We start from the raw sequence: 14,135 nt of genomic DNA, 5'->3' as shown, positions 1-14,135 counted from the left end.
TTGAAATTATAATCCTAACTTCTCTCAATATTAAAAATTCGCTAATTTCATCAAATTGAATAGTTGCTGTCTATGTAACCCGATTAATAAAATTTACAATCAAATATGGAATTATAAGTCCATAGACTAATAATCTCAATTTTATGCTATAATCCTACTAATAAACATGCCCTTAATGTTTAATTGAATGGAATAACTAAATTGAAATTAAATTTAAAATATAAGATTACTATTATCCAAATTAATATATTAAAATTCAAAATAAAATTTGAATCAACCTATCTACTCAAAACAAATACAAAGTAAAAGTGTAATTTATCATAATTTTTAAGATAAATTATACTAATTTCTCTTAAAATTTATGCTAATTACAGAGACGTCCTCTCAGGATTAACTGACTAGAAAGGGAAAAGTGAATTTAAAAGTAAACCTATGGAGGAGATTAATGTCATTTCAAAAACTTTAAAAGAAATTTCTATAATTATCATAAAGTGCAAAAGAGGTGAAAGTTTCATTTAAAAAAAAAAAAGCACTTTTAATCTTGGGCCTGGCTTACCTCAACCAGCCTTTTAGCGGCCCCGTTAAAAATGGGTTTTGTGGTCGGTCACTGAAAATTGAGAAATTGCTGCCTCCGTTTGGGAAGTGGGTTGGTTTTTTGGCTTTTTGGTTCTTTTTGGCTATTTTAGCCTGGGTTAAAAAGCTTGGTTTGGGAAGGACTTTTTAGCTTTTTGACTTTTTTGACTTTTTTTATGAGAGAAGAGTGTAATGATTATGAGTTGAATATGATGTTTTATTTGTTATGGCTAAAATAACCTATTTTATCTTCTGTGGCTATTTTAGCCCAACCCAACTTGCCAAACAAAGGCAGCTAAAACGGGAAATATATGAAGAAGAAAAAATCCAATGTCAAGGTGCAATTTCACAACTGTGAGAAAACAAAACACAGAGACAGAGGGATATGGAACAAGAACAAGAAGGAAGCCTAGAAAGCTTGCTGAAATGGGCTGCGGAGATCGGAATATCAGACTGTCCGTCGTCGAACCGCCCTCTCTCCTCCTCCTCCTCCTCCTCCTCCTGTCTCCGTCAATCTCTCTCCGTCTCACAATTCCCTGACTCTGGCGGGTATATCTAATAATTCCCAATCTTCTATCTCAAATTCTCAATCATATCTATATCTATATCTATGTGTATATATTTTTATATGTGATTGGATGTGTATGGTGCAGGAGAGGCTTAGCAGCTGTCCGTGATCTTAGAAAAGGCGAATTGATCCTCAGAGTTCCAAAATCAGCCCTAATCACCACTCAAATTCTACTCAAGGACCAGCCGCCACTCTCTCTTTCCATCAATAAACACCCTTCTCTATCCTCCACTCAGGTTTCACACTCTCACTAATCTTTTCTTTATTCGCCGTTTGGTTTCCTGGAAAATATTACAAGTGATTGACTGAGCCTGCTTAGTTGTTACATATCATGTTTCACGTATTCGGTTGTATCATTTGAAAAATCAAATTCTAATTCTAATTACAGAGTAAATGACAAATATAGCAAAGAATAAGAAAGGAAATGAATACTTTGAAGGTGATTAATCTTCTAATTAGTTTAGTAGTTCCTAATAATAAACAGAGGATCCAAAGGTCTGAGTCTTTGTTCAGCAGCAAATTATAGGATAAAGCATTTAAATTCTAGTTTCTGTAAGAAAAATGAAGGTTGCATTTGGTATAGCTTTAGAATTATGATTTGAGAATAGAGTTGTATTTTGAGTTTGTGAGTTTTGGAATTATGATTTGAAAAGAGAAAATTTGTTTGGTTATGAGTTTTGAAAAGATTTTTGAATTGAGTTTTGAATTTGTTAGAATAGCTTTAGCATAGCTTTAGCAGACTTCATTATTATTTGTATAGCTTTATGATAGGCTAGCTTTAACTTTATATTATTAATTGTATAGTGTTTGCTTTCGGTGATAATGGTGGTATCCAATGCCCCTTTTTTTCTCTATAAAGAGAGCCTTCATCTCTTTGTAAATCACACAACATAATACAAACATTTCAGAGTCTCTCTCTCACTCTATAGCTTCTCTCACTCTCTCAAACAAATCTTACATGGTATCAGAGCCCAGTGTTACATTTCTGGCAATTTTCAATTTTTTGTGTTTAGTCCCGTACACAGTGGCATACATCAAAACGCTCGGAATTTTCTCACGATTCCAACGGCACCTAGCCCGTTCTCAGAACAGCCTCCACGCGCCCACACAACCGCGGCTGACGTCAGCCCTGCCACTCCCGTACGCCGCGCCTGCTATTGTGCGCCTTTCGTGCGCCGCTTCACTACATTGCACCCGCGTGCGCCAAAACGGCTATTGTGCGCCGCGCCTGCGCCTGTTTCGCTACCGTGCGCCGCCGCCTTTCTGCTAACGTGCTCCTCCCTGCACTCTGCTAACGTGCGCCGCTGACATCATCGCTGACATCATCTCTGTCCAGCAGCCTTTTCTGGCTATTTTCGACCTTCCGGACTCACTGGTACACTCTGTTTTACCAAATTTTGCTCCTACAGGTCTCTTCCTGTTGCTTTAATCCTACTTAACTAGTATTATGGATCGTCTTGACACCTCCCATCCCATTTCCGTTATTCTGAATGGTTCAAACTATGTTCTGTGGGCCCAAGCCATGTCTTCCTTTCTTAAAGGCAAGAAGCTCTGGCGAATTGTCACCGGGGATGTGACTAAACCAGTCAAAGACAGTGCCACTACTGAAACTCCTGTTCTTACTGCTACATATGAAGACCGACTTGAGGAATGGGACAGTAAGAATTACCAAATCATTACCTGGTTTCGTAATACCTCTGTTACCTCTATCAGTCTTCAATTTGGCCGGTTTCAACTTGACTCTGTAACTACTCCTGCGAAAGACATCTGGGATTTTTTGAAAGAACGATACCAGACTACTGGTCTTGCCCATCAATATCAACTTCAGAACCAACTTCACCGCATGCGTCAAGAATCCACTCAGTCCATTAATGACTTCCTTTCTCAAAAATACTCTGTTTGGGATCAGCTTGCTCTTTCAGAACCAACCTGGCATGACCCCGAAGATGCAGTTTTATTTACTAACCATCGCAACCAGCAAAGGTTGGTGCAATTTCTCATGGCTCTTACCCTCTCTTTTGAGCCCGTACGTGCCTCTCTGCTTCATCGCCATCCCTTGCCCACTCTTGAACAAGCCATTTCTGAGTTGCTATCAGAGGAGACTCGTCTAGGTACTCTTCAAACTCATCATGTGGACTCTGTTCTTGCCACTCCTCCGTCCCGGCCATCATTTACCCAGCGGACAACTGCTTGCCTCTATTGTCAGAATCGGGGCCTTCCTTCAACCCATCTCCTGGTCAATTGCCCCGTCAGATCCTGCCGCTACTGCAACAAACTTGGTCCTGGTCATCTGCAACAGGATTGTTTTCGCAATCCATCTCGCTCATCCTCCAATAGCCACTCCTCTCGCGGTGGCTCTTCCCGGGGAAGTTTTCATCGTTCCGGCAACCAGTCTCATCACACTGCTACTTCTGCTTCCGGGAATCAGTCTTATCACACTGCTGCTGCTGCTTCCGGGAATCAGTCTCATCACCCTGACACTGCCCCCTCTGCAGGGTTCTCTGAGTCACCTGCTCCATCTACCCCTCACTTTTCTCCAACGGATGTAGAGGCCATGCTCAAACAACTTCTCTCCTCATCTGGTACACCTCCTCCTACTGCTTTGTCTGTCATCCCAGGTAACTCTTCTTGGTATTTTGACTCTGCCTGTTGTAATCATATGACCTCCAGTTCTACTATCTTTTCTTCCTTATCTTCATCTCCTCATATTCCCTCAATACATACTGCTGATGGTTCCCTCATGTCTGTTCGTCATGTTGGTACTGTTTCCACCTCTTCTTTATCTCTACCTCACGTTTATCATATCTCTGCTCTTACCTTAAACCTTATTTCCATTGGTCAATTATGTGAACTTGGTCTAACTGTCACCTTTTCTGCTACTGATTGTTTGGTACAGGACCCTCAGACAGGGCAGACTATTGGGATCGGCCGTAAGCGTGGACGTCTCTATGAACTCATTCACCTTCATGTTCCTGCCTCTCCTCAGATTGCTGCTCCTACATCTACTTCCTTATTATCTCCCTTTCATCTTTGGCATTGTCGCTTAGGGCATATTTCTGTTACTCGTTTAAGGTCTTTGGTTTCTAGTGGACAGTTGGGTCATGTAATTCCCGATAATTTCGATTGTATACCCTGTCAACTTGCCAAACAACCTGCTTTATCATTTAATAAGAGTACTTCTGTTTCTCTTGCCCCTTTTGATCTTATACATTCGGATATTTGGGGGCCCTCCCCTACTACTACTATGGGGGGATCCCGCTATTTTGTTGTTTTTATTGATGATTTTTCCCGGTTTACTTGGCTTTTTCTCATGAAAAATAGGTCTGAACTTAAACACATTTATTATCGATTTGCACAAATGGTTCACACCCAATTCTCCAAAACCATCAAAATTTTTCGCTCTGACAATGCTATGGAATATCGGGATTCAGATTTCCTTTCCTTTCTTCAGCATCATGGTACACTGCCTCATCGTTCCTGTGCTGGCACGTCCCAGCAAAATGGCCGCGCTGAACGGAAACATAGGCATATTCTTGACACTACTCGCGCTCTCCTTCTCTCTTCTTCCTGTCCTGAAAACTTTTGGGGAGAAGCTGCTCTCACTGCTGTTTACACTATCAACTGTGCTCCTACCCCTGTCATCCATAATCAAACTCCCTTTGAACGTCTGCATGGCACTCCCCCTCCTTACGCCAATCTCCGGGTTTTTGGCTCTGCTTGTTTTGTTTTACTTCAATCCCATGAACACACCAAACTTGAACCTCGCTCTCGTCTTTGTTGCTTTCTTGGGTATGGAATTGAACATAAAGGTTTTCGCTGTTGGGATCCTCTCTCTAAACGTCTTCGTATCTCCCGCCATGTCGTTTTCTGGGAACACCAAATGTTTTCCTCGCTATCCTCCTTTCACTTACCCGGACTTTTCACTACTGCACTGTTTACTAATCCTTCCATCGATCTTTTCTCTGCTGAATTTGATACAGGTTCCTCCTCCATCGAGACGCCCTTGCTCACCCCTGATCCTGTCCAGCCTGCTCTACCTGAAGGTCTACCTCTGGTTGCCACACCTCCTTCTCCACCGACTCTTCCTCCCACCGATCCTCCTACGGGTCGACCCCGCCGGGTAACTCAACCTCCTATTCATCTTCGTGATTATATTGTTGGATCTGCTGCCTTCTCTACTTATGAACCTACCTCCTATCGTGAGGCTTGTACTAATCCTCTTTGGCAGCAAGCTATGACTGATGAACTCCATGCCTTGGACAAAGCTCATACTTGGGATCTTGTTGATCTTCCTCCTGGCAAGACTGCGATTGGCTGCAAATGGGTTTACAAAATCAAAACACATTCTGATGGCTCTATTGAACGCTACAAAGCTCGTCTTGTTGCCAAGGGTTTCAACCAAGAATATGGCATTGATTATGAGGAGACATTCTCTCCTGTTGCTCGGCTTACCTCTGTTCGCAGTTTACTTGCTGTTGCTACTGCTCGCCACTGGGGGCTCTTTCAGATGGATGTCAAAAATGCTTTCCTCAATGGTCATCTTCTTGAAGAGGTCTACATGCAACCCCCACCTGGGTCCACTTTTCAACCTCATCAGGTTTGCAAACTACAGCGTGCTCTCTATGGTCTCAAGCAAGCGCCTCGTGCTTGGTTTGCTAAGTTCAGTTCTACCATTCATGACTTCGGATTCACCTCTAGCTCCTATGACTCTGCTCTTTTTATACGGACTACTTCTCATGGTACTACTCTTCTTCTTCTGTATGTGGATGATATGATTATCACTGGTGATGATCAAGCTGGTATTCTCCACCTCAAACAATTTCTCCACCAACAGTTTGAGATGAAGGACCTTGGTACTCTTAACTACTTCTTAGGCCTTGAAGTCTCTCATGATTCTACTGGTTCCTATTTGTCCCAGGCCAAATATGCATCCGATCTTCTGGCTCGAGCTGGTCTTACTGATTGCAAAACTGCCTCTACTCCGGTTGATCCCCAGATTCGTCTCACTCCTCTCGATGGGACTCTTCTCTCTGATGCTACTCTTTATCGCCAGCTCGTCGGCAGTCTTGTCTATCTCACAGTCACTCGTCCTGACATTGCCTATGCTGTTCACATTGTCAGTCAGTACATGTCGGCTCCTCGCACTCCCCACTATACTGCTCTACTCCGTATCCTTCGCTACCTCAAAGGCACTATGTTCCATGGTCTTCACTTCTCGGCTTCTTCCTCTCTTGACCTACGTGCCTTTTCTGATGCTGATTGGGCTGGGGATCCTACGGATCGACGCTCCACCACGGGCTTCTGTTTCTTCTTAGGGGATTCTCTTCTTGCTTGGCGTAGCAAAAAACAATCCCTCACTGCCCGCTCTAGCACCGAAGCTGAATACCGAGCTCTTGCGGATACTACTCAAGAACTTCTCTGGCTTCGCTGGCTCCTTGCTGATATGGGTGTTTCTTCATCTGCTCCTACGCCTCTCTACTGTGACAATCAGAGTGCCATTCAGATTGCTCACAATGATGTTTTTCATGATCGCACCAAACATATTGAGATTGATTGTCATTTTATTCGCCAGCATGTCACCTGTGGAACTGTTCATCTTCTTCCTATTGCTTCAGTCGATCAACCCGCTGATATCTTCACTAAGGCTCATCCTCCTGGCCGCTTCAATGATCTTGTTTCCAAACTCAACTTTGTTGATGCTTTCCCTCCTTGAGTTTGCGGGGGGCTGTTAGAATAGCTTTAGCATAGCTTTAGCAGACTTCATTATTATTTGTATAGCTTTATGATAGACTAGCTTTAACTTTATATTATTAATTGTATAGTGTTTGCTTTCGGTGATAATGGTGGTATCCAATGCCCCTTTTTTTCTCTATAAAGAGAGCCTTCATCTCTTTGTAAATCACACAACATAATACAAACATTTCAGAGTCTCTCTCTCACTCTATAGCTTCTCTCACTCTCTCAAACAAATCTTACAGAATTTTTGGTGTGACATGTGAAATAAGAAAAAAAAAAAATTCATGAGTTTTGAAAAGAATTTTCAAAACTTAATTAAAAAACTTATAGCTCATAACCAAACATACAATTCAAAACCCTATTCAAAATTCTATTCAAAATTCATAACCAAACTATTTTTAAAATTCAATTCAAAAAGATAATTTATCATTTTGGTGTAAAAAAAATATTTTGTATGTTTAAAAAACATCAAAAACAATTTTTTTTTTTTTTTTCTCTTCCAAATAGCAGGTGGCGATTGACAATTGCAAAAAAAAAAAAAAATTTACACTATTCCGGTCAACCAGCCGGACGTCTAGGGAACGTCCGGGTGAATGACCGGATAGACTCAAAATTCAAAAACTCCTCTGCAAAAGACGAAATGTGAAAGAGAAATATGTTTTGAAAATTCCATCCAAACATGAAAGGGAATTGTTTTGAAATGTATGGTGAAATCACATTTTCAAAACTCCATCCAAACAGTGCATGCAATCGGAGGGGTGGAATCATGATTTCAAAGCCACACCAAACACAGCTTTTTCAAATAGGGATTTTATTGGGGTAGTGATATGATGGTTCATTTACAATGTTCATTTGGTTGTCTCTGTCGGATTTTTTAATACTTACCCTTGTCTAAATTTCTTCTTTTTCTTCTTTGTTTTCTAAATGCAGATATTGACTGTTTGTTTGTTATATAAAATGGGCAAGGGAAAGAGTTCTTGGTGATATCCCTACCTGATGCAGTTACCCTGCAGTTACGATACACTACCATGTTTTGGTCAATTTGAGACACAAGCTTTCCAAGTTTGTTTTCCAGGATTAGAAATTTGTTCTTTCCTTGAATATAGTAATTGAGCTTTTGTTAATATCAAATGTTATTTATTCAAGATGCTACTTGCTTTTTAAAATGAAAAAGAAGAAAATGGTTCCCTGAAGTATCTGACATGATTTTCAGGTGAATGATGCTATCTGGGCTGCAGAAAAGGCTAAACTGAAGGCTGAATTCGATTGGAAAGAAGCTATTTCCCTTATGAAAGAACTTAACTTAAAGCGTCGTCTCCTATCTTTTACTGCATGGCTTTGGTCTTCTGCAAGTGTTAGTACATTTGGTGCTTTGTGTAATAAATATTGCCCAGCAAAATATGTTGTCCATTGGTGTGCTGATGCCGTTTTCTGAGTCAGTCAGCCATATGGAGCTAAAACTTATCTAGTCTTGATCAAGGGTTTCACGCCAGTAAGGAAAAAAGTTGATGCATTAAAGGATTAAAGGAATGCTCAAAATAATACGTCATTTTTGTATTGATTGATTCATTGTTTTATTACTTGTTGGAAGTGATGGTGTCTTTGGCCTAATATGATTGTTATTGTCAATTCTTTCTATCTAATTTTCAAATTTTTAGAATTTGATAATTTCGACATATGCTTGAAGATATCCTCCCATACGTTGCATGTACCATGGGATAATGCTGAGTGTTTATGCCCTATGGGGGACTTGTTGAATTATGCTGCACCTGGGGAGGAGGACTTCGGTTCTGAAGACCCCTTGTCTCTGAAGACTCAAGTAGTAGGAGAAATGCCTCTTCTTTGTAAGTAAATTTTTCATGGAATGGAGACACCACAGAACAATTTGATGTAGCACAGATTGATCCAAATTTACTGAGATTAACGGATGGTGGCTATGAGGATGATGTCTCTGCATATTGCTTCTATGCTAGAAGAAACTATAAGAAAGGAGAGCAGGAATTGCTAATCATTCTTGATACCTTTAAGAACATAATGCATTATATTAGGTAGTATGGCAGCTGTATGTGGTTTTTCAATAATTCATTCCATTAGCGTTTATTTGTGGTCTTGTGGCCCTGGTTTTGAGATATCATATAGTGTATAGATGTGCCATATTTGAAAATCTAAGCCTGTGAAGTAACCGGTCAAATGTCAATCAGGACTTCCAAATAGTGTTTCCGACATGTTGAACATTTATAGGAGTGACATCTGACATAGATTTGTGAGATGTCTGAAAATGAAATTTGAATGTATTAGCTCTGCAATTGCTGAAGCATTAACAAATGATTGTCTTACTGTTAATGATATTATTGTGCCATACACTCTGTAGGAGTAACCAAAAATGCGATTAACTGCGAGCTGGTTGTGGCGGAGTGTAGTCTGAATGAAGGTGTGACTGCAAGTTTTGTGGCAAAAGAAGCTGAATTTGAACAGATGAAGTTTTTACTCAGGCTAGTCGTTAGATTTGAAAAAGGGGTATAGGTTAGATACTTATATATAGTTGTGATACTAATCAAACACAAAAACTTAGATAGATTGATTTGATAAAGAATGTGTACAATGAGTGATTGAACAATTTAATGGAAAAAGAATATATAAATCCCAATAGGCTTGCATTAAGGGGCCAGCTTTGCTTTTTACCTTTAGCTTTCTCATAAAAGAACTTACAGGGAATTTTTGGGTAGAGGTCCCATGATGTATGCCATTTTCTTATGAGATTATTTTAGTTGATGAACTAGGGTAGAAGCTTCATTTTCTTTGAAGATATTGGAGAGATATTTATGAATTTAAAGGTTTAAAAAAAAAAAGGAAAAGAAAAGAAAAGAAAGAAAAAGAAGCAGAAGTGATTATGTTTTGAGCAAAACTGAATGATAGCGTATGTGTGGGAGAAATTAATTCTTCTTTTTCTCGACTGATTATCCTTTAGGAAAGTTAAGTGAGGTGAATCTAGCTTGTGATCAGATTAGTCAACGCGGTTCTCATCATTTTAGTGATGATGGAGTTGTATCAGTGTGTTCACCCTGTCATAGATGTCTCATGATTAATGTCACCATCCGATGTAGCACAAGGAAACTTATAATAATGCCATCTATAGTTGATTTTGTGGTGGGCTAAAGTTATTGAACATCTATACATTTGGGCTTTGGAAGGGTGGAATAAAAATTGTAGGGTTTGTAGATAGAAAGGGCTCAGGACAGGCTTTGTTTTAAAGGAGAAGAGTTACTGAATTTTCAGTAAATAGCTTGCTGAAAATTCTAGACGGGCATGTATTCTTAAGGTTTAAGGTGTTAATTAAAGGCCAAAAGAGAGGAGAAAGGATTAGGGCTAAAAGATTGATAGTAGCAAGTTTTGGTGATAGAAGAGTGTTGTTCTAGACCTGTGAATAGTAATTTGAGAAAGTGAACTTGAGAGAAAAGAAGAATCCAAGAATCCCAGTCAAAAAATTTCAGGTATCGCCTTTGATGGTAATGTTGCATTAAACATCACACAATGCTTTTAAAAGCTTCTCACAAGTTAACAAAGTTCCACTCTATTAAATAAGAAGATGAGTACATGAATATTATAGGTGATTGTGCTTCTCCTAATTCTGCTAGGATAACACTTCAAACTAAAAACAAAAAAAAAAAAGAAACTTTGAACAATTAGAATATCCATGACCTAAAATAGGCCACATTTGAGACTCAAAAGCAAAAACTTGACCCATTGTACAACCTGTGGACCACAACCACAGCCCATGTCTAGCAAATTTGGAAATTACCAAAATTCCATATACTCCTGAAACATTGAAAAACAAACTAAGCAGCAAGCTAACAGCAAACAGAAAGTCAGACTTCAATTTCGACCAATCCTTGATTAGACGATGTCTTGAGCTCCTGACTACGTAGATTTCAGGTTTTTCATTTGTCTTGTTAGCATGCTCCACATCTCCATCCATTAGTGGTTCATGATATTGGATGTAACTTATAATGACTTAACCTCAATTGTCCTCTACACTAGGTTTCCATATCAGGAGACCATCGAAGCTTCTTATTTTGATGTTAACTTCAGAAGGGCTTGATCTTATGGTTTTATAATGTCATGAAGTTGATTATTTTCATATATGCTTAATGTCTTGTTCCTGTCAAGTATATTTCACCTGTGAAGGTGAACTTTGGTAGAACTACAACATGACTGTTTTGAACATATCATACATCATAATTGACTTTCACACATCATCCTAAAGGTTCAATGTTTAGGCAAAACAGTTTGTTATATGTGTAGATATTGAGAAAATGTGACAGATAGCTTTTTGGGATAGCATTAAGCAACAATCTGTAACTTATCCTAGATAAACAAAAGCTTTCACCTAAAATCCCTAACAAATTGGAAATTTATGTAATTAAGATAAATGCAGAGCAAGTAGTGATTGACATTCAGCCCTAGTGGCTAAAACAAACAAAAGGTAAACCCTAGGAAGCAGCTGTTGCAAACGAAATAAAAGAATTCCTGAGAAAGTGCCATAAATCTGGAGATGATAATAAGACAGGCCTTGAAATATTTTTGGTCCTACTCTAAGGCTATGTTTGTTTGAACTAATTGGATTAGATGAGATTAGTATCCTTAGGGCTGTTAGTTCGGGGATTATCAATTCTTTTGAATAGTAAATCCTATTTCATATTTGGATTGGCTTGGGATTAGGAGGGAGAGGGGATTGGAATGGATATAATATTAAATACATGGTGTAGTAGCCATAGTAACCCTGTTATAATTTATGTGAATTTTTTTTGCCCCATCATTTATTATTTTTAAAGACATGCCTATGTACAATTTTGACATTTGACAACAACACCTAACAAACTTAGCAAATGTGATCAATTCAATCTCTTCTCAATCAGCTTTCCTACTTTCTTGTTTTATTAAAAAAGTAAAATATCAATTTTCCAATTTTATTTTAAAAAATGGGGTTTTTTTTCTCAGTTTTTCTGTTTTTTTAAAAACAAATGTGTTCCTTGAAAAACAGTGAAACAATTTCTTTTTAAATAAAAGACAGTGCCTTACATTGAAAAAAAAATTTGTAAAGAAAAACAAACAAACAAAACAGTTTATGTAATATATATATATATATGTTATGACATAATTAAATATATATTTTTAAATTTTAATTAGTCACGTGATCTGTTGTTTGAGATTTACACAATGAACATACAATAATCACTTTTATAGTAGCATAGCAACAGAAAGTATCTTTCATTGGCAATCTAACAAACAATTAAAATCATGTATTACATGAAGGAGAAGCAACCAAATAGCGAGGGTTATTTTTATAATTTCAACACTAGTTAATCTGGACTTCCTTTTGATCCTTCAATTGTGTATCCCACCCCTTCCTTTGGATTCAATAGTTCTCCATATGCGGGATACCATGTGGGTGTTTGGAAAGTTGCTATTTTAATAGGCTATTTTAGTTTTTGGCTATTTTAGTAGGCTAAAATTTTTGTGTTTGGAAAGATAGTTGGATTTTTTTGTAGTTGGATGTGATGTTTGTGAAAGAAAAGTGAAATGATTATGGGTTTGATGTGATATTTTATCTTATTGGCTATTTTAATCTATTTTGTCATTTTGTAAATTTTAGCCCAAAAAGCCAAAAAAAACCTTTGCCAAACACCTGGATGGACTACTAATCCAGACCTCAATTTTTTAGCCAAATGTGAGATTATGTATTTTGTTAGATTATTAGTCCCATCCCAAGGTCATCTCCACCCAAACAAACACACCTTAGTAATTTATTAGGCCTTATAGGATATGAAAGGATAAAATAAGAACCACATGCTAGTTTTTGGCTGCTACTTTGCTCAACCTTATAATAGGTCTGTACTTCGAGTTCCAAAGTGGCTTAATTTCATGTCTTGTTTTTTAGGGTTGAAGTTGTATTCATCGAGACATTTGCACACCATTTTGCCTTCTTTTTTTTTTTTTGTCCTTCCCTGAAAATATTTCTGGTTTGGCGGATAAGGCATACTGGCTTCTTGTTTGCAGGTCCGTCTAAGCTACGGGACATACACAAATTTGGAGCTTCTTGAACACTACAGGTTTTTTCTAGATAAAAACCCAAATGATAAGGCTTTTATTCCCTTAGAACCTGAAATTTATTCGTCGTGTTCATGGCCCAAGGACTCACTATACATTCACCCAAACGGGAAGCCATCCTTCGCCCTACTCTCTGCTCTGCAGTTATGGTTAACCCCTCCAAGCCAGAGGCGATCTGTTGGACACCTTGTTTATTCAGGATCTCAACTATCAGCGAAGAATGAGATAATTGTCATGGGATGGATAGTGAAGAACTGCAAAGTAATTTTGAAGAAATTTGTGACATCAATTGAGGAAGACAAGTTACTTCTCTGCACCATTGACAAAATGCAAGATTTTTGTACTCCTGCAGAGCTTGAGAGACTCCTATCAACATTTGAAGTCGAGGCTCGTGTTTTTGCAGAAACCAAGGGTCTGATCAATGGAGAGACTAGTGTAAATTTACTTCAATCGAGGCAGATGCAGAGATACATGGATAGATGGAAATTGGCAGTTCAGTGGAGACTTATGTACAAGAAAACCCTAGCTGATTGCATTGCTTATTGTTCTAAGGTAATTGATGGGCATGGTGGTTGGCAATGTCGGATTTGGCAAAGATGATGGAATTTGGGTGCTTGGCAAAGGTGGCAATGTGGGTTTTGGCAAGGTTCGGGCTGCTGGCATCGTCGGCAATGGTGGCAATGTGGCTTGGGGGATGGTCGGCATTGTAGGCAATGGAGGAAGTGTGACTTTCGGTGGAGATGGGATTGAAGGCACTGTTGTCTGCAGTAGTTGGCGAGCAGCCTGAGCCACCACAGTTGTCCGGATGCTTGAAAGTGATAATGCATGATCAGAGATACAACCTAACAACTATAAAAAGCAGCCATTATTGTTTGATAGGAGTAGAAAGTTTTGAAGGAGATAGGCTCTGTACTAAACAAGTTTGTTGTGTGTTGAAGAGAAGAACTTGCATTAGTAGCGTATTTTATAGAGAACAAATGTTGAAAGGCACAACTGATTTGGAAAGACAAATATGAGTTTGATGAGATGTGGTTGGACTTTGGAGGAATAAAGTTGAAAAACATTAGTGGTTAGTTCAACTTCCCATACTTTGTGAGACGGTAAATTCAGATGTTATAAGTAAACCAAAATGAAGTCTCATTTGGAAAAG

General features: G+C 38.7%; 1 protein-coding gene across 1 annotated transcript; it reads left to right on the top strand.

Annotated features, from left to right (window-relative positions):
• Window positions 1-871: 871 nt before the first annotated feature.
• Window positions 872-14,135, top strand: LOC114269670 (protein SET DOMAIN GROUP 40). Its single transcript, XM_082866977.1, is given in 7 exon segments — window positions 872-1,122; window positions 1,227-1,377; window positions 7,808-7,939; window positions 8,091-8,231; window positions 8,565-8,690; window positions 8,693-8,876; window positions 12,936-14,135. Coding segments are annotated over 7 exon segments (1,548 nt in total). The 5' UTR covers window positions 872-958; the 3' UTR covers window positions 13,586-14,135.

This window comes from Camellia sinensis, chromosome 4, assembly GCF_055761805.1.
Source record: "Camellia sinensis isolate YWXY chromosome 4, ASM5576180v1, whole genome shotgun sequence".
In the NCBI taxonomy this organism is placed as follows: Eukaryota; Viridiplantae; Streptophyta; class Magnoliopsida; order Ericales; family Theaceae; genus Camellia; species Camellia sinensis.
This window is presented reverse-complemented; position numbering and strand designations above follow the sequence as displayed.